The sequence below is a fragment of the Lemur catta genome, chromosome 9 (assembly GCF_020740605.2).
Source record: "Lemur catta isolate mLemCat1 chromosome 9, mLemCat1.pri, whole genome shotgun sequence".
NCBI lineage: Eukaryota > Metazoa > Chordata > Mammalia > Primates > Lemuridae > Lemur > Lemur catta.
In genome coordinates this window covers 38,767,985-38,788,064 of record NC_059136.1, presented here as the reverse complement: position 1 = coordinate 38,788,064, position 20,080 = coordinate 38,767,985, and the positions used below count along the sequence as shown (strand labels likewise).

At 44.6% G+C, this 20,080-nt stretch overlaps 1 protein-coding gene across 1 annotated transcript in view; it reads left to right on the top strand.

Moving 5' to 3' along the window:
* The first annotated feature begins 6,609 nt into the window (after nt 1-6,609).
* FER1L6 (fer-1 like family member 6) overlaps nt 6,610-20,080 on the top strand; it is a 123,008-nt gene continuing 109,537 nt past the window's right edge. Inside the window, exons 1-5 of the mRNA XM_045560521.1 lie at nt 6,610-6,685; nt 11,872-11,992; nt 13,472-13,526; nt 13,623-13,754; nt 16,965-17,027. Coding sequence (XP_045416477.1) covers nt 6,610-6,685; nt 11,872-11,992; nt 13,472-13,526; nt 13,623-13,754; nt 16,965-17,027 — 447 coding nt within the window. The remainder of the gene's footprint in view (nt 6,686-11,871; nt 11,993-13,471; nt 13,527-13,622; nt 13,755-16,964; nt 17,028-20,080) is intronic.

Below are 20,080 nucleotides of genomic sequence, written 5' to 3'. Positions count from 1 at the left end.
CCCATATGTTCAAAACTGATTGAGAAATAGACCACCCAGCATCAAATAAGGAGCAATATGTCTCTCCTAGTGCTGCTGAAGCTAGATTGGAGGGAGCTGTTTGGACTGGAGTCCAGATTGGTTTTCAGATACTTCACTCTGGATCAGATGGACTTGTCCACCCCGCTGCAGGGAGGAGAATCCCTGCCCCAGCGGCTTCCTTCCACTCAGGCAGTAGAGCAGAAAGTAGAATGCAACTGTGTTGTGGCCGAGTAGACCCAAAGGAAGGAAGACCACAGGGAAAAGGAGCTTCCGACCTTAACCGCTCCCAAGAGAGGAGTGTGAACAGGTGGATGCTGTCCTCCTATAATGCCACCGAAAAGTATATGGGAGGAGAGAAGTTTGGGAAGTAAAGAAAAGCACAAGGCCTAAACACGGTGGGAGTTTGAAGAATCATTTATGCTGGGACAAAGGGAGAGAGAGCTGCTTGTTCCAAGCGTTGAGAAGCTGCCTATAGCCTATTTTGGGCTTAACGGTTGATTTCTTGGTGCTTAGGAGAGCAGAGAGAGGTCTATAATTAGCCTGGATACAAAGAGGATGGAATAGGAAAGACGAACGTTTTCACAGGGGCCCAGCAAGGGAGGGTTTTTGGTGGGGGAGGCTCCAGCAGCCCTGACTGCACGGTGTCATTGACATGACCTGCCAATATTTGTTCCTCTGTTTTCCCTGCACTCTAACCAGCCAGGTCATGTGTGACGTGGTGACGCTGGGCTGTACTGGAGGAGCAGGAGAAGATGGAGGTTGGTGACCCCGGGCTGACAAAGGGTCCCCCAATGCTTGGAGCATGGTACCCATAGTGGACACCGTTGATGTCCTGCAGGGTTGGGGAAAGCTGGCGAGGAGAAAGCCTCCGTTTTCCTGAGGCAGTCCTGCTGCAACACCCTCCTGCCACCTGCCCTGGAACACGTGGCAGATTTCTCTGAAGGGCTCTGGGAGGCCGGCTTAACCTGGGCTGGCTTTGCACAGAGTGGCTCTGAGTTATTCCTGAGTCACCCTTGGTTCAGAGAAGCCACAGGAGGAGGAATTAATTAGCATCCTCGGAGGTGTGTTTCCTGGACTCAGCTGACTCCTGCAGGTGAAATATTAAGGTTCTCAATCACTGGAGTTGTGACATTTGAATCTCATCATGATGGCCGAGGCAGCTGGAATGTATCAGATGAGGGCCTGTTACAGAAACATTCATCTACCATCACAGTGAGGTGGGAGACTCCAAATCTCAGCGGTTAAGAATGAGCTGCTTCCCATGAGACTGAGAGCCAGTGACCAATCTGTTCAGGCCGTTAGCCTTGCCTGGGACATTTTTGATTCAAGAGAGGACTGATCTTTCTCTTTCGAACCAGATGATTCTGTTCCTCTAGGGCTGGGCAGGTCCTTTGCATAAATAATGTCATCGATTGTAGGGTGGCGAGTTGAGTGGAAGGGAAGCCAACCTACCCAAAATGCAACCTACCCAAATATTAAATATATTCACCATATTTTCTGAATTTCATAAATTTCCTTATTTCTTTTGCTTAAGAAACTATTTTCTAAGCTTTTTTTTTTTTTTTTTTAAATATAAACCTTCTCTGGCCAGGTGCAGTGACTCACGCCTGTAATCTTAGCACTCTGGGAGGCCAAAGCAGGAGGATCTCTTGAGGCCAGGAGTTTGAGACCATCCTGGGCAAGAGTGAGACCCTATCTCTACTAAAAATAGGGAAATTAGCCAGGTGTGGTGGTGCGTGCCTGTAGTCTCAGCAATTTGGGAGGCTGGGGCAGGAGGATTGCTTGAGCCCAGGAGTTTGAGGTTGTAGTGAGCTATGATGATGCCACTGTACTCTAGCCCAGGAAACAGAACTAGACTCTGTCTCAAAAAAATGTAAAAGAAAAAAATTTTCTCTTTGAGAGGACAGTTTATGGGCACTGATTACTTAAGAACAGGGTTTTGCACCCCTGCTGCACATTAGAATCACCTGGGGAGCTTAAACACATGATTGTGCCTTGGTTGTTTGGTTCCATCACTGACCAAGGAAATCGGACTGTCTAGGATGGGCTCTGGCCACAGCGTGGGGGACAGTGTTAGAAAGCTCCCCCCATATGGATTTGATGTGTAGTCAAAGTTGAGCATCATTGACTTAAAGAAACAGATTGAATAGGTGAGTTTTGATAAGAAGATCATTGAGAAAGAGAAAAGTTTCAGAGGCTTGACAAGGCAGGGTGTCACATGAGTTTATATCTTAACAATCTTCTATGAAAACCCACATTACAAGTGTTTCTATATTTAGTGGTTTGCCTTTAATGAATATATCCCAGTCTTAGCAATAAGATGAGTACATAGATGGGATATTCCTGAGAAGGTATTTCCCAGCAGGCAACTGGGAATTTACCCAAGGCTCTTTGGATAACCTCAGCATGGTGGTAAAAATCTCGTGGTTTTTTTTTTTTTTTTTGCTTCTGTAAGATAGACCTGATTATATACAAATTCATTCTTTTGATGAAAAAATTTTTATTAAATATATAAATACATAGTTTTTTACATTTGTAAAAGTTTGCATATAAATCAATTTACAACTTAGCTAAAGGTTTTTGTTTTTGTTTATTAATTTTTTTTACACTGGGTGTTATGGCTTTGGGTTTGAACGGTGAGGGGCACAGTGAATTTGCATCCTGTGTCCTCTTAGGGGAAAAAGAGAGCAGCGTTGGCCAGTCCTGGCCACACCACTGAAACAACTAACTCAGCATTTGGCTGTGTGGCCTGAGCTGCTTCTATTCTGCAATGAAGGTAGAGAAGTGATTTCAGAAGGGGAATCTGGTGACACAAGTGGGACACCACATGGCAACTCTGGCTGCAGCAATTTCCTAATCCTGCTCTGCTGAACCATGGACAGGATTTCAAATTAGCTATTTGTAGAGCTTTTAACAGTTCGGCATGAGGGCTCAATGATGTTGTCTGTATAACATCCCAGTGAGGAAAGCAGAGTTAACCTTATGGCCACTTCCCAAAGAAAAGAGGAGCCTGCAGCCCAGAGAGGGCCCATGGCCAGCCCTGGTGACATGGCTAGAAGGTGGTGTAGATGAGACCCACACTGCAGCTGTCCAGCCCTTCTCTCTACGTGCCAGTCTGGCTGCCTTGTGGTTCAACACAGAGCAATGCCGCCTGAACAGATGTGCTAAAGCAAGTCTAACATGTGCCTTGTTTAATGCTCTTATTGTTTGGATACAGATATCGGAGTCACGGTAGCTTTCACCCTGAAGAGACCAGGTTGGTATGGGGGTTCCCATGTGTTTCTTGACCTATCTTGGGGTGACACTGGGAGGATATTCAGTAGATCCTAAGCCAGAAAGCCCCATCCTTTTTGTGAAGTAGGTGAGTTCCCATGCTGGAATTCGCTACAAACCAGAGGGGGGGAGGCATGTGGGATGGCAGCCGCCTTGGAGACTCATAAGGTAAGTCTTCTTGATTTGATGGTCGATCCCAATGTATTGGCTGGAAACCCCTTGAAGCCTCTCATTTGTAGGAAAGGAAAATAATAGCATCTTCCTTGTGGTATGCTGTGGAGATCCCAGAAATGATGTGCATAAAGTGATTTATACAGGTGTAAGAATTTTTAAACTCACATTTCCTTGTTATAATAATTTCTAGTATGCTTTACATTTTATAAACATTGTTTCCAATTTTAACATCACCCTGTGAATTGGATAAGAAAAGTCCTTGTGTCACATGTGAAGAAATATGCTCATCTGAGTTAAGTATCCAGCTCCCAACTCTAGAGCTAGCAGGTGGACTCAGGCAGCCCCTGAACTGAGTCACAGATTCATTTTCTACTGCCCACCCTGCTGGTGGCTCGATCGTTCTGGGCTGGCGCGCTATGCCTCCTCCCTACTGCTGGGTGTCGCAGGCTGTGAAGGAGAAATCAATTTTCATCAAGAAGCCTTTTCATGCTGGGAGTCACGCTGGGTGTGCCTTTGATGACTGACTCAGGGCTTCAGGCAAACAACTGTGTGTGTTTGTGAAACTAACACCAACCCACCCAAGAGGCCTGAGCTGACTGTAAATCCTCTGGGCATCCCTGAGAGGTTTCTTTGGCTCACTCTGTTAGGTGGTCTAAGCTGTGCCGAGACCAGGGCTTCTCGGCCTTGGGTCTGCCGTAGCTCAATGAAGAATTTCTGAAGGTGGTTTGAAACCTCAGTGTTTTTAAGAACTTATTTAGGTGACTCTTACGGGCAGCAGGGCAAAAGCTCTCGGTTGCAGAGGTCGGCGGTGCCTGTCTCTGAGAGGTGGGGCATCTCTCTCTCCTCCCCTGCCATGACAGCATCTTCAGTCGTGCCCAATGCCTCAGTCACCGGCTTCACTTTAGGACAGTTCCGAGTCCTGCAGCCAGCCATGATGAGGACGTCAGCTCCCTAAGGACCATTATGTCTCTCTTGGTAGATACTGTCATTTATTAGTAGCAACTTCCTATTTGCGGATGGAAGTTACTCAGCCTTTTCAAGCAGTCTGCACAACCCCTTGGCCAAGTTCCCAGGAACATCAGATTCTGCCTCTGTGAACTGATCATGGCAGTGAGCCCTTGGGGACCACAAGTGCCGATTCAGTGTGGAAGGTGCCAGCCTTGGGTCCTCCACTTGGTAACAGCCTTTAAAAACAGAACAGTAAGAACTCTTATTGAAAGTTCTCTCTTAGAAATTTCAGAAAAGGGGCATCCCTCCAGTGTACATTCCCCAGAGGTTTCTGGGAGACCTGGGCTGATGGTCTTATCAGAGGATGAAGACGCATCAAAGAGGAAAATGCCACCTCCCAAAAGGGCACTTAGTTAGCACTTTCCATATTCCAGTTGCTGTCCTAGGGGTTTTGCTTACTTTACCCCATTTCATTCTCACAATCCTGTGAAGTGGGTATTTTATTATTATTTCCATTATACACAGGAGGAAACTGAGGCTCAGAGAGGTACTGTGATTGCCCAAGGAGTTGGGAACCCCATCCATGTTTGGGTGTTTCTGAGCCCATTCTTTCCATCCTATTATAGCTCAGGGTCTCAAGGGACTCCTGAGGTCCCCTAGGCCAGTCTCTCCTTCTGGTGACTGTCCTCTCTACAACATCCTTTAGCCGTGGTCCTCAGGGCTTGCACACCTCCAGGAACAGAGACCTCACTCCCTCTCAAAGCAGTCCATCCCACTGTTCAGACAGTGGGGGCTCCTTAATTCCTCATTTAGATCAAAGCAGAACATAAACAGAATAAATAAATAAGTGAATGAGTCAGATGGACATCTGTCTTCTAGTACCTTCTGTTTGTTGATCCTAATCCTATCCCTTAATCCTTTAAGAATAATTAAGGTTTATTGAGCAACTAGCATGTTCCAGGTACTATGCTCAAGGCTTTACATATATTACCTCATTTCACACATGAGGACCCTGGAGTTTAGAGAGATTAAGTGACCTGTTCAAAGTTGCATAGATAGTGCTGGGGTTAGAGCCCAGGGGTGGTCTGACTGCAGAGTCCCTGATCCTGACGATGGCACTCCACACATCACAAATGCTAAAATGTAAGCAAAATGGAATATCGTGATTGTTCCACTGCTTTTTGCATTCCGGGACTACAGATGTTCACTGAATAGGTTCAAGCCTTTGCTACCCTTCCCTCCCTTCTCCAAGGGCACATGTCCTTGCTCCTTCTCCTCACTCCAAGGCCACCCTGCAGCCTTCTTGACTCCAGGCCAGGACTTTCCCCTGAACTGTCCTCATCCATCCTTCCACCCAGAGCCACGTGATCCACAGCCCTCTAGCTCCGGGAAAGGGTTCTCTCGGGAGCTGGCAGATGTCAGGAGCACTGTTGTCGGTTAGAGACGGTGGACTGGGGAGGTTTCCTGTGATGAGAATGAGACTCAGAAATGGCTTCCTGCTCATGGCTAATAAGAACAATTACAATAGTCGCTGACATTTGAGGCATGTTCCATGTGTCAGCGGAGCCATGTACTTGTGTTGTGACCTCTGTAAGCCCCAGGACCTCTTGACCTTGGAAATGGTCTGAGAGCCTACATTTGGTGAGAGTGTTGTGGCCAGGCGCAGGCTGCCCAGTGGTTAGAGCCCAGGCTCTGAGGTCAGACCAACCTGGTTCCAGTGATAGCTCTGATGTTCAGGGCTGTGTGACCTTAGAAACATTGCCCAGCCTCTCTGGGCCTTGGCTCCTCAGCTGTAGGATGGGCAGGAAAGGGTTGCTGTGATGATTAAATGATGTCATTCCTTTTTTGTGCCTAGCACAGTGCCTGGCATGGGTGAGCCAGGAGAGATGGAGAAGTACCAGCTAGTGCTATCAGTATTCACAGTTTACCTCACCAAAGTGCAATTTCCAGGTGGACCTCGTGGGGTTCAATTCAGGTGGGGTTTTGCGGTTTCTGTGAAAGTAGAGCTATCTGAAGAGCTCACTGGGTCTCCCTGACACTTGTCTTTTGCCCCCATCCTGGGTGCATGAGGAAGCTGGTCAGCTTCCAGGGGACCTCGGCATGTTTTTGTGTTTATTTTCTCCTCACACGTCTGAATGACTTGACATTTCTATTACTGCCTCGTTTAATTTTTCTTCTTTTTTCAGAAAGGGGATGTTTGGGCTGAAGCTGAAGAAGAAGAAGAATAAAGCAGAGAAGGGGTTAATCCTAGCCAACAAGGGCGTGCAAGGTGAGGCTGGGGTGGGTTCTGACTGCTAGCCTGGGGCCCCAGGCTCACAGAGGGCCCTTTTTGGCTGAGAGCATGGTTCAGTCTCTGCAGGAGTGAGGGGGAGTGTGCTATGGGCTGGCTCTGCAGCCCCTGCTGATCACAGGTGTGGGCCCAGGACAACCCCCACAGGGCCCCTGGTCATCTGGGCCAAACAGGGCTGGGTGGGCACCTGCTGGGCCATGGAAGGGGTCCTTATGAGGGTGAAGCTCAGTCAGTGGCCCTGAGTCAAATAGGCACGATGTGGGTTGCTGGGCTGACCTCACATGGCCATGGGGATGATCAAATGAGATTTTGAAAATAGGAGTGAGTGTCACAGCTACCATAATGGAGGCTTTACATACATTGTCTCATTGAGCCCCGCCACCATCACCCCAGTTTTACAAATGAGCTTACGGAGGTGCAGGGAGAGTACATAAAGCGTGGAGAAGACGGGTTGCGGGATTTGCACGGCCCAGTGGAGAGTGAAAACGCAAAGCCGTTGATAAGAACTTATTAAGAATTTCAAGATGGTGACAGCAGAGCTTAAACCAAGTGTGACGAGGTCCTGCAGAGCGCGGCCCCGTATGGCTGCACAGATCGCATACCTGGGAGGCCGGCTGGCCTTGAGCGTGGGAGGTAAAGCGTCAGGAAGAAACGGATGTAAACCAGGCTGTCTGGCTTTCTGCCCCTGGAACGGACTACTTCCTTCCCCAAAAGAGCAAAGCCTCCAGTGAGAGTGTGAACCACACCGGTGGGGGCTGGGCCCAGCATTGGGTAGACACTTGAATCAGATCGGGTTGATGGCTTCCAAGTGGACAGGTCTGGAGTGGTCCCCTGGAGACTTCTCCTGCTGCCTAGCCTTGATAACAACCAGTTCAAGGCTAGCTTTCCGGACCATTCCTAAGCCAAAATAGGGCAGTGGGTCTGGCCAGTCTTCACCCTTCTTGTTTCCTTGGGGGGCCTCCTTTGTTGGATCTACAGCAGTATCCTGTGGCCTTGTGCCTGCCTCCTTCTCCTCCTTACCCTCAGGTAGAACCTATTTTTATGCTAGGAAAATATGGAAACTCATTCACACTAAGGCATTAACAATGATGGGGAGTCAGCCTTGCATGGGAAGGGAGGGGCATTGCATTCTCAGTGAGGGCGAGACTTAAGGCTTAATAGAAGTACTTGTCTATTCAACCAAATTGACTGCATCAGGGAGTGAGTGGAAAAGGCTTTGGGGTTTTTCCTGATGACCTTGAAATTATTACACTGCGGTAGGTCCTGGGGACACAAGGTTGAATAAGGCATAGTCCCTTCTCTCAAGGACCTTATGAAAAATAATATTCATGACATGTATAATAAGTCTCTGCTGCTTTTTACTTGTTGTAAATCATTCATGACCCTGAAAAGTAGATTCTGTTGCTGCCATTTTACACAAAGGTTCAGAGAGGGTGAGTGGCTTGCCCCAAGTCACACAGGTAACAAGAGAGATGCTGGCTCCCAAGCCCAGGCAAGACCAGAGCCTGGGTTTTCTCACCATCAGTGACCTCAGGGCGGTCACCACAGGCATTTCAGAGGAGCTGGCTCCTGTGTGGCTCATTCCAGAGTCTTCAGCCCACAAAGCAAACAGGGCAGAGAGGAATCAAGTACCTCCTAGAAAGTAAATAGCATCCGTCCTCCTGGGCCGAGGCCAGCCCAGCAGGAGACTGTCAAGACTAAGTCCACAGACCAGAGACTTGGGTCTTTCCTTCTTGGCCTGGCCCAGAAAGTTAGCGCTCTTCAGGGTGCAATGTCTGGAGAGTCTCAAAGTCTTTGGCTCTTTAATCTGTATATTTTGAGGCATTGTGGTTATGTCTTAAATTCTTAAATTTTCATTACCCTAACACATCCACTAATTAGTTACCTAACAAATAGTGGGTATCTCCCAAGCTCATTCATTCATTCATTTATTCAAACTATATTAGCAGAATGTCTGCTAAGTGCTGGGCCCTGGGCTAGGTTCTCGGTATACGATAGTAGACACTGGACAGTCTGAAGGGAGGACAGCCCTCTGCAGCCCTCTTCTGTTTGTCCCTCCGGGTCTATTCTCCACCCGCATCTCCCTGCTCTCTGTCCTCTATGGCTGCATAACCCAGGTCCCTTCCCCTCTGCCTTCGGGCTGGATCTGGCCAAGGGGGCACCCTGGTGGGAGGTGGGGAAGTGGGCTCAGGCTCCAGCTGGTTGTGTCCCCAACTGAAGGATGGTCATTGCTCCTTGACAGGAGGCTGCCTCCACCAGACTTCCTCTCCTTCCAGCTTCTGGTGACGACACTCTCTCCTCACTTTGGGGAGCCTGGGGTGGCAAGATATTTTGCGGTTTTCTGACACCAACACCTTTGTAAAAGGTCCTCACGTCATCCTATTCTGATTGTGCCATCTGTTACCCACTGGGACCCTGACTGAGGTGACTGGATCACAAGACGGGAAAAGTGCTGTAAAGAAAATATTAATAGACAGTGGGCTGAAATGGAGGCTACTGGGGAGTCTTCGTGTGGTGAGAGGGAGTCTCTGGGGCGATAACATTTAAGCTAGAACTCGAAGGATGACAGGAAGGCCCGGGGCGTGGGCAGGGAGTGGGTGGCTGAGGCAGAGGGATGCCTGTGAAGAGAAATTCCCAGCAGCAGAGAGCTTGCTAGCTTAGAAGGAACTGAAAACAGGCCGCTAGAGAGCAGGAAAGGGGGGCCAGAGCCAGCAGGGCTCTAATCCAGAGTTGCACGTGGACTTTAGATTTATTCTAGTACAACACAAAGCCATCAAGGGGTTTTAAGAAGAGTGACATGATCTGGTTTATTTTTGTAGAAAGTCACCCTGGATGCTCCATGATGAGTAGATTAGAGAGAATAAAGCAGTAACTCAATGAATGGATACTTGAACGAATGAATGAAAGCTATAGAAGAAGCTTTAGCTGACTGCTTTTCTACCTCGGAGTCTGTCTTGCCTTCCGCAATGCTAACTCCTAGCGGGAGAGGTTCATGATTTGTTAATTCCTGTATCCTTAGCATCTTCCCTAGCGCAGTTTTCAGCATACATGAGGTGTCTCAGAATGTTCACTGGAAATCTGAATTTCTGACAGCAGGGCTGCATCCTAAGGCCCTTGCAGTCAAGTAGGTAGGGGAGCAGGTATTTATTTTATCTCGCTGTTTCAAGGAGCACAGCCAGGTGCCCGCATTCCTCCAGGCGTCTCTGTAGGGCTGGCCTTGTCTTATTTCCTGAGTGACTTCCATTCATGCAGTGATCATCTACAGCTACTTTAAATGACTACTGGGGCCAGGCCTGTGGGCACGAGCTCCCTGAGATGGTTGCATGATTCCATCTCTCTTCCGATTTGGTACTGTTTTGCATGGGTTGCTGATTAAAATCAGAGAACCGAAATGCATCAAAGCTGGGAGGTATCTTAGAATTATTAAACTGACGAATTTATAGATCGAGTCCCATGGAGCCCTGGGATTCTGAGAAATGGCTTAGGGGTGTCTGAAGAAGGTGGTGGTGGTGGTGAGGCCCCGTGTGAGGCCCCTGCCCTCATCTCACCCCTGGTACATGAAATAGTTTGATATGAATGGACTTGTGTTATATATAGGGGTTTGGTATATGATTACCTTTATGAAAGGGTTCTGTTGCTTTGAAAAGTTTCAAGACCATGTTTCTTGCCCAATTCTTTCAATTTGTAGGAAAAGAAAAATGCCAGAAAATCCTGGGTGACCAGCTTGAGTCATCCACCTTGAAATCCACAGGCATGAGCACCTACTGTGTACCAGGCAGGCACTGTGCTAGGAGCTTTATGTATTTCATTTAATTTTCCCAACAACCCTGTGGAGTAGATGACATTAACCTTGCCTTGTTTTGTAAAGGAGGAAAACAGTGCTGAGCAAAGTTATGTAACTTGCCCAAATCACGGAACTATTCATAGAAACTGCTAGTATGGGGATTCGAACCCAAATCTTTTGGATTCAGGTCTTTGAATGACACTCTGCAGAGTCTCTCGGTGTATTAGGGAGGCCCAGCCACTCTTGTTTTTATCAAAAACCTGGTTGAGAAGCAGTTTCTAAGCTTTGCTGTACATTAGAATCATTTGGAGAATTTAAGCGATCTTGTCATCCAGGCAACATTCCAGATGAACTAAATCAGAATCCAGGGCTGGGAGGGAAAGGATGCAGAGAACATGTTTACTGTCCATTTATTTAAGTTTTCTAAATGCTTGTGTATTTGTTTCCTAGGGCTTCCTGGGAAGCCTGCCCTTCCTAGAGTTGTTTGTATAACAAAGTACCACAAACCTGGTAACTTAAAACAACACAGATTTATTCTCTCCCAGTTATGGCAGCCAGATGCCCAAAATCAGTGTCATTGGGCCAAAATCAAGGGTCCCACTTTCTCCAGGAAATCTGTTTCTCGCCTCTTGCAACTTCCTGTTGTGGCAACATCAGTGTAATCTCTGCCTGCCTGGTCACATTGCTGCCTTTTCTTTTGTCTGTGCAAAATCTCCCTCTGCCTCCCTGTTCTAAGGGTCCATGCGATTGCAGTTACGGTCCACAGGATAATGCCCTCATCTTAAAATCCTTACTTTAATCATCTCTGCAGAGGCCTTTTTTCCAAATAAAGTAACATTTCTGGGTTCCAGAGATTAGGACCTATGTTTTGAGACCATGGCACCTTCCTACCCCAAATTGGCCCACAGACAGCAGGAATGGCCTCACCTGGCATCTTGCTGTTAGAAATGCAGTCTTGGGTCCCACCCAGACCTACTGAATCAGAATCTGCATTTCGACAGCTTCCTGGGTGATTCTTATGCACATCAGATTTTGCTGGTGAGGCTCAGAGAGAATAAATGACTTGTCTAAAGTTCCGCTGTGGCAAGGTCATGACTTGAAAGCATGTCTTTAGATTCGTAATCCAGTTTTTCTTTCTACAATCCCATCTATATAAATCTGCTCTTTTTTGAAAACAGAAGATGTATAATATTTTTAGAAAAATGAAGGCTGTGTCTGGCTTTTCTGCCAATCAGATGGTAAGTTTCCTGCTGGCTGGGACTGTCTTCTAGTCTCCTTGGACCCCATATTGTGCTCACCGTGGTGCTGGACAGAGGGAGGAGGCTCAGTCGACACTGTGTGCCAGTTTAACAGGATTTTCCTCTTTTGTTTGCTTCTTCAGATGGTCAAGGTGAAGCAGAAGCACCACAGGAGGGAACTTCTCACCAGGAAGGACCAAAAGCAGATCTGGTTTATGATAATGGTTCTATTACTCCTGTTCCTTCAGCTCCTCCAAAGAGAAGGTACAGGGTTGATGCAGGTGGTCAACACACATTTGCTGATCACCTGCTATGTGCCACGCACCCCTCCTTGGCATTTATTTTATCAGAGTGATGTCACTGAATGAAGAAAGCCAGGACAAAGAGAATTTAGGAATAACAGTCTTTCCTTCTCTTTGGTTGGATCATTCTCCAGCCATTGAAATTCTATCCATCCACTAATGCTTAATTGAAATCCAGCCTCTGCATTGAGGTCTTTGTTGCTTACCCTGGCCCTCAGAAATTTCTTCTCTACAGCTCTTCTGTCACGTTGTTTTTCCTGCTGGACATTTTACACTTACATACTAGTTCTTTCTTTATATGCTTTGGCCCTCTCTCCCATGGAGATATTTCTAGCTCCACAAAGGCCAAGAAGATGGCTTATTCATTTTTGTTTCTCCTCTAACTGAGCCTAGCACTGGGCTTTCATGTAATAAATGATCAGTATGAATTTACCATTGTATTGGTGAACATATTAAATGATATCTACCTTTTCTTGCATGCATTATCTCCTTTAGTCCTCAGAGCAGCCCTGTGGGGTAGGAATTAGTATTTCCACTTTCAGATGAGGAAATTAAAGCTAAAGTCCAAAATTGGGGAGAACAAATATTCTAACTTATATGAGTCTGACTGCAAAGCCTTGAGATTTTTACTAGCTTTATCTATTCTCTATTGGACTCAACTATAATCAGAAATGAGATGGAGTCAAATGCAAGATGGTATCATTGAAAGCCAAGAGCATAAAATTTGATAGCAACTCAAGGTCAGTTCATTTCCTTCTGATTTCTGCTTCTATGACAACAGGGATTCTTCATCTCTTTCTGCTATTATCAATCTCCCAATGCCCAGGTGTTGCACATCTGTTTTCAATTACCTGTGACAGTCCTGATAAATGAAGTCCCCTGGAACGTGAAATCTCACTGAGACGGTATCTCAGTTGTTCCTTCCAATTTTCTCCTTTACCAATTCTTTCAAAAGCAGTCATGAACCTCAAAATAATTATTTCCATAAGAAATGGCAAAGCGGCCCTGTGACCAGGAGGAAGACTGGGAGTTCCTTATTTAGACTCAGCTCTGCACGGATTTGCTGAGGCATCTTAGTTTCTCATTCTGTTTAAAATTAAAAAATAAATAGTACTGATAATCATACCCATAATAAGAGCTGACTTTTATTCTTGCCAGACACTGGGGTAAACCTTTATATGCAGTATGTCATTTAATTCTAGCAATCACCTCATGAGATAAGCTCTCCTATGAGCTCCATATTTAGGATGGGAAAACTGAGCTGTAGAGAGGTTAAGTCACTTGTCCACTTATACTTGTCTCCTCCAGAGATGTAGAGAGAATGTGTAATATGGTATAAATGAGAGCACTTAGAAATACTTGGGAAAATATTATCATGGCTTATGTATGAAAAGTATGTTTTTACTTGATGAAACAAATATATTGAACTTTCTTTTAATAGATCAAAACTATCAGCTAAGATCCATCATGGGGAGGTCAAATCCCAAAATTATCAAGTAAGTGACAGATTCTTCCCGCCAGCCTCCTGCTGTTCTTCCTGTGTGCATGGACAGCCATGTCCACAATGGCGCACACACTGCTCTGTGTTATAGATCGCCATAACCATCACTGAGGCCCGCCAGCTGGTGGGGGAGAACATCGACCCAGTTGTGACCATTGAGGTCGGGGATGAGAAGAAGCAAAGCACCGTGAAGGAGGGAACCAACAGCCCGTTTTACAATGAAGTAAGTCATGGAGATCACCAATAGCCTCTGCATCAACACCCTCTCCACCACCTTTCTGCAGTATTCTTCAGGGACATAGAAGAGCTCTGCCCCTCCTCCCTCCGTCCCAGCCCCTCAGTTACGCCCATGGCAAACTCCTGAGCCTCCTTACAAACACAGCCCCGTAAATTTTTTTTTCAATTTTAGAATATTATGGGGGTACAGATGTTTAGGATACATATATTGCCTTGACCCCACCCTAGTTAGAGCTACAAGTGTGTCCATTCCCCATTAGGTGTGTACATACCCATCCCCTCCTCCCCGCTCCCACCTGCCCAAGACCCGATGAATGTTACTACTCTATGTGCATGTAAGTGTTGATCAATTAGTACCAATTTGTTGGTGAGTACATGTGGTGCTTGTTTTTCCATTCTTGTGATACTTCACTTAGTAGAATAACCCCGTAAAATTTTTAACAAAAAGGTAATGGGAAGGAGAGACAAGGAATTCCTCCTGTTTTAAATTCATTGCTATGTTTTCTTATTTCTTATCAGCTCATTTTCATCCATTATAAGCTCTGGGTTTATATTCGTAAATGTATTGAATGTTGGTTAGGGAGCAGGTACACATTTTTTTTCCTGGCAGAGACACTGGAAATTTAATTATTAGTTTTGAAATAGGCATACACCTTGGAAAGTAAGGTATTACTTTCTAAGCTGTGGAGAAATTGAAAAGCAAAATCTCAAAGAGAGAAGCTTCCAAGTATTAAACATATTACATTCTTTTTTAAATAAAGATATTACATAGTAAAAAAAAATAACGGCAGAAGAGACAAAGTATAACATGATATAGAATAATATGTTTCCCGCTAATCTTTGATCCCTAATTCTGTAGTCCCCTTCCTAGAGCCATCTATTCTCCCTAGGCGTTTGTGTACCCTTCTGGAGATATTCCAAGCATGTGCCAGAATGTAAGGAAATACTGTTCCCAAATGGTAGCATTTGATACACACTGTTCTGGACCTTGCCCTTTTCACAAAAAAATGTGTCTTGGAGATCAGTCCATATCAGTCCATATCAGGACATATAGTTCAATTTCATTTTGCCGTTACGGTTGAAGAGTTTTCCATTGCCTTGATATGTCATAATTTACTAAACCAATCAATCTCTTATCAGTGAATATTAAATTTTTTCAGCCTTGTTTTCTTGCTGCTACTTAAAGTGGCATAACTGGGCACAAAGTATACGCATTTAAAATTTTGAATCATCAAATTGCTTTCCAAAAGAGGTAACAATTTATACTCAAACTATAAATTTCATAAGTGCATAGATGTATTTATTCCTCCCCCCACCCCCATAGGCATTTTAATACAGTGAGTTTTGAAAAAAATGCAGTGCACTCTTAATTATTATCCTAATGGTAGTGGTAATTGCTAAGGAAGGCAGGGAGAGCATGGATAATAAAATCAGCAGAAAACACCCAAATCCCACTGGAGCTGATAACGCCTTTCCTCTCTGCAATTCCTGCCTGTGAGTTTTTTTTACCATAAGTGAAAATGTCAGTAGTTTTTTCCTTCCTGCTTCATTCCTTACTCCCAGAACAGCTTCTGGCATGGATGTGATGTGAAATAATGCATGAAAATGCTTTAAAACTGCAAAGCTTGACAGATTTGTTAATTATTATAATTATGCCTACAAGTCCCAGATCTAAGTGACATTAAATTGGGCCCAAGTATAATCAATAGAAAATCAAGTAAAAACACAGAAATTGAAGTAAAAACCTTTGTTACAACTTTTGTCTAGAATTTTTAAGCCCAAAGGTCATCAGATGTTGAGGGAGCCAGTTAGTAGGGGCTGGGGAGTATTTCCCAGCTAGAAAAATGTTGTGGGCCCTCAGGTCTCGGGAGCCTATGTGAGGCAGTTGAGTCTGAAACATGAAACTCAGCAGAAGGCAATCAACATTGCAAGTGATTTGTTGGTCCAAAGGAACCCACAGCACCTTGTATATTCAGTGTTATCAGAAAATGAAAAATTTTGTGTAAGCGAATTTTCCACATAAATTTTGAACACCAAAACACTTTAAACGTTTAAGCATATATATGAAAAATTTCCTGAAATATTACACATGTTTTCCTATGTTCTTAAACAGAAGATGCTGAACATACTGAACTCTCTCATTGGTATCTAAGGACTACCATTTTGAAGGTCTCTTTTTATGCCATATGATGACATCTTTCAGTTTCCACATTTTGGTTTTTCTGTTTTGACCTTTGAAAGCAGGCTATTAGCAGTTAGCAGTTGGTCAATTCCTCCTTTCACTACTGCTATATATCCATCTCTAAGGGGTCATTCCTCCCCAAAACTCGCAATTCACAACGAAACAGCACTCCAGTTCTCTGCATCTTAGAATCAGAAAATCTTGAATTTGGAAGGATCTTGACTCAAAAGTCAGATGGTAAAATATCTGGTACTTGAACCTTTTGTGTGATAACTTCAAGCCAACTAAGGTTTGGTTTCAGGTTCAGCAATAACTAGCAAAATTAACCTAGGCAACATCTGTTAAATTCTTGAGTCTTCAGTCTTTTTATCTGTAAAATATGAGGCTGGTCTATCTAGATAATTTCTCTAACTATAAAATGTAACCACTTTCTTAATGTTAAAAATCTCCCATGTCCATAATTTCTTTTTATTCTCTTCCTGGTCAATCTTCAAACAAGGATGTTTGAAACTTAAAAATTCTGGGGAAATTAGATTTTAATCACTCCAAATCAAAACCACACTGAGATACCATTTTCACCCATCATGATAAGCAAAAAAATTAAAAGAACTGACAGTATCAAGGGTTGGCAAGGGTATGGAGAGACGGCTATTTTCATACGCTGCTGGTGGGAATGTAAAATGGCTTAGCCCATTTGGAAAGAAGTTTCATACTATCTATTAAAAATTTACATGTCCATTTCCATGACCACTTCTCATGTCCATTTTACAGAAATGCACACACATATCCTATACAAGGATGTGATTAGTGGCATTCTTCTTTTTTATGTTTGAAAAAAATTGAAAACACAAAGGACCTTCAATAGGGTATGGCCAATCAATTGATGATATATTCATGCCATTGAGGACTATGCTGCTACTGGTTAGACTAACACAGGCCTAAATCCACTCCAGAAATAGGTTTCTTAGGTGCAAGCCTCGAGTTGATAGTCAGAATTATCTATATGTTTTGCAGTACTTTGTCTTCGACTTCATCGGGCCCCAAGCACATCTTTTTGACAAGATCATCAAAATCTCAGTAAGTATGCCATTGGTGGTGGTATTTGGGGGCAGGTGGGAGAGATTCTAGGCCCTGGGAACTCTCTAGGGAAACTCAGCATGGTGAGGGATGAATAGATGCAAGAGGGTGAATGTGGGTTGGTGAATCTGAAACCAACAAGAGAACTCAAAATCACCAGTAGAGATGAGTTTGGGATGGAAAATCATCTCAAGAAAACCTATGCTGCTCGGATGCAAGTTGTAAGCTGTTGTAATGCCTATTATGGACTAAACTGTGTAGTTTACTAGAGTGGGAATGTGAAACATATGCTTCAAATGACAACTTAATGGATTGCCAGTTTTAGTTGATTTCTTTCTTTTTATTAAGCCAATGTAAGTGTTTTTGTCTCCAGGAGATATCCACACTAATGATCATTTATCACATCCCTTTCCCCTCCTAGCTGGTAATAAATAGAGAAATAGGAACAAGAATCAGGAAAAAACCCAAATATATCAGTCTCATCGATGGTAATGGTCGACCAGAGAATATGATTTGGAACAAGCGGTGGCCATTGGAAGTTTTAAAAGTTTCCTCCAAGTGTAGCCCTCAGGACCTGCCCGTGGGGAGTTGGGTCTGCTGTACAGACCCTTCCTCAACCCTGCCAGGGGAATTGCTGCCTCCACAGATCCAGTCCGATGAGTAGAGACAGTTTCCTGCTCTAGCCAGGTGCCTTATCCAGGTTTGCCCACCACCTGGAGGACAGGAGAGTGGCCACGTTGAAGCCACACTCAGAGAGAAGGCAGGGCAAATGGGATCGTTACAAACTTCACACCATTCAGCGAAAGGGCAAGGACCAGTGGATGACAGGTAGCATCTGTCTCACCAGTCTGAGAAACCGCAGCTTCCCCCTTGGAGAGGTGGTAAGTGGAGTGGTTGGAGCGTAAGTGCTGTTCCAAATAGTTCTGAAAGGACAGAATTCCTACTTTATGCATCAGTGCAGGAAGCGTGGAGAGCAAGTGAATGTTTTCCTCCCTAGTCACACTGACTCTAATCAGAATTGTGAGAAAAACAAAACATGTCTTTGATATTCCTTTTCTGTCTTTACCCTTCTTGCCTGTTTTTACCACCCACTCAATATTATATATTACTATAAGCATATATATAATATGGTCCCTTTAACCACAGCTGGCGGTCAGGAAAGTCCTGCCTTAAGGCATAGGTAATAGTGAAGTTATGATATTATCCTTTCCAAGAGCACTTGAAGAATGAAAAGTCATCAAGAGCCACACATTCTTCATGTTTGAATTTCAGGCATGATGACAAGTGGTGCAGGAGATATTTTGGGACCTGGGACATTGCCCAGGACTTTGTTTCATTGCTCAAGCAACAACCTATTTGTGAGATTAGCTCTATAGTGGGCTCCTAAGGAACCATCTGGACTGCAAATAAACAGTTAATGACTAGATTTTTATATTGTCTCATAGACAAGGTCATAACTCTGGGACATGCGGAGTTTTAGACAGAAGATCAAAGCTCATATTGCCTATCTCTGTTCCTCTAACTTGGAAGAAGTGAAGACTTTGGTGTCACTAAAAGACTCTTAGAAAGAGAGGCAAAAGATTAAAAAAAAAAAACAAAACCAACTCCCCTTGAAAGGGGAATGTTTAATACAACTTTCCTGCTAGCTCATAAACTAAAAGTGAGTGTTCCCAGGATAAATTCAATGTGGGAGAAGAAGGGAGAGAGAGCTGTAAGGAGATGCTATTGGGCCAACATGCCCTGGTGGTGCCAAAGCCAATCTTCCCTTAACAGTGGCCCCAGCATGCAGGGCTGCCAGCATTCCTCGTGTGTGATGTCCCCAGAGTCCTGGTAATCTAATGCTTGACCACACCAGGGTTGCCTGGCTCTCGAGCACTGGATGGATGACTTGAGGAGGCGCCCTGTGTTATTTAAAGATTTGTTTGGGGTTCTTGCATTCCATCTTGCCCACAGGGACCCTCAACTTGAGAAGAGAACTTGAGACTGGCTTCTGTTCTTTCTCAAGCCTTTGGGAAGCCACATTAGCAACTGCAAGCATGGTGGAGGGTTCTGAAGTGAGCTTTGTGTGCATGGCCTTAAATAGCTCCTCTACTCAAGCCAGGCTGTCCTCACTTCCCTTCAGTTCTCTAACATCCGTGGAAAGTTTCAGCAAGGGAGCAAAATGGGAAGGGCTGTTGAATTTATTGTTTCTTATTGCCTCTGCCAAAAAGAGCTGTTTAGAAGCTTCAAAAGACTTCCCTTCATCCATCATTCAATTAAATATTTATTAATTCACTGAGTGTTTATTGAACATCTATTATGAACAAGGCCATGTGGTGGGGAGAAGACAGTAGGAAACTGTCCTTGATGCAATGAACTTACATGATTTTATCATTAGAAAGCAGCTCTGGGGCCATGTAGTCTCACTTCCAGCTGGTACAGGAATCCCTCTCCACACTCTCCATGACATGGGGTTCTTGGGGCATTACTTGATTATTTCCAGTGATCAGGAGGTCACTACCTCTAGGAAAGCCCATTCTATTGCTAGGAAGTTCTGACTGTTGTAAACATTGTCCTTATATTGAGCTAAAATCTCTCATCCCATCCTGTTACTTGGGAACTATACAGGAGAACCTGCTCCCTCTTAGTTGGCAGCATTTCCAAGATTTGAAGACACCTAAGATACCATTACCCTTTCTCCACACTCCCCAGTTTTCTCTTTTCTGGGATAAAGGCTAAAACTATTCCTGGTTCTTTGGCAGTTTTTCATACAATGTGGCTTCTGGTCGGACCAAATATTGATGGCCACCTTCCTTGTCCTGGCTATCATACATGTCCAAAATGACTCAAGACAGTATGCGATGAGTTCTCTGAGAAAGTTGTGAGCCAAGTGTGGGAGTTTTGGGGAGAAAGGAAACACTTTCAGCTGTGGAGGATCAGTGAGGGCTGCTTGGAGGAGGTGACATTTGTTCTAGGCATTGAAAGATGGGTAGAGTTTCAAGAGGCAGAAACAGGTGTTGAAGGATGGGCTGGACTAGGGTTTATTTTGGTTAAAGAAAACCTCCAGGCAGTGA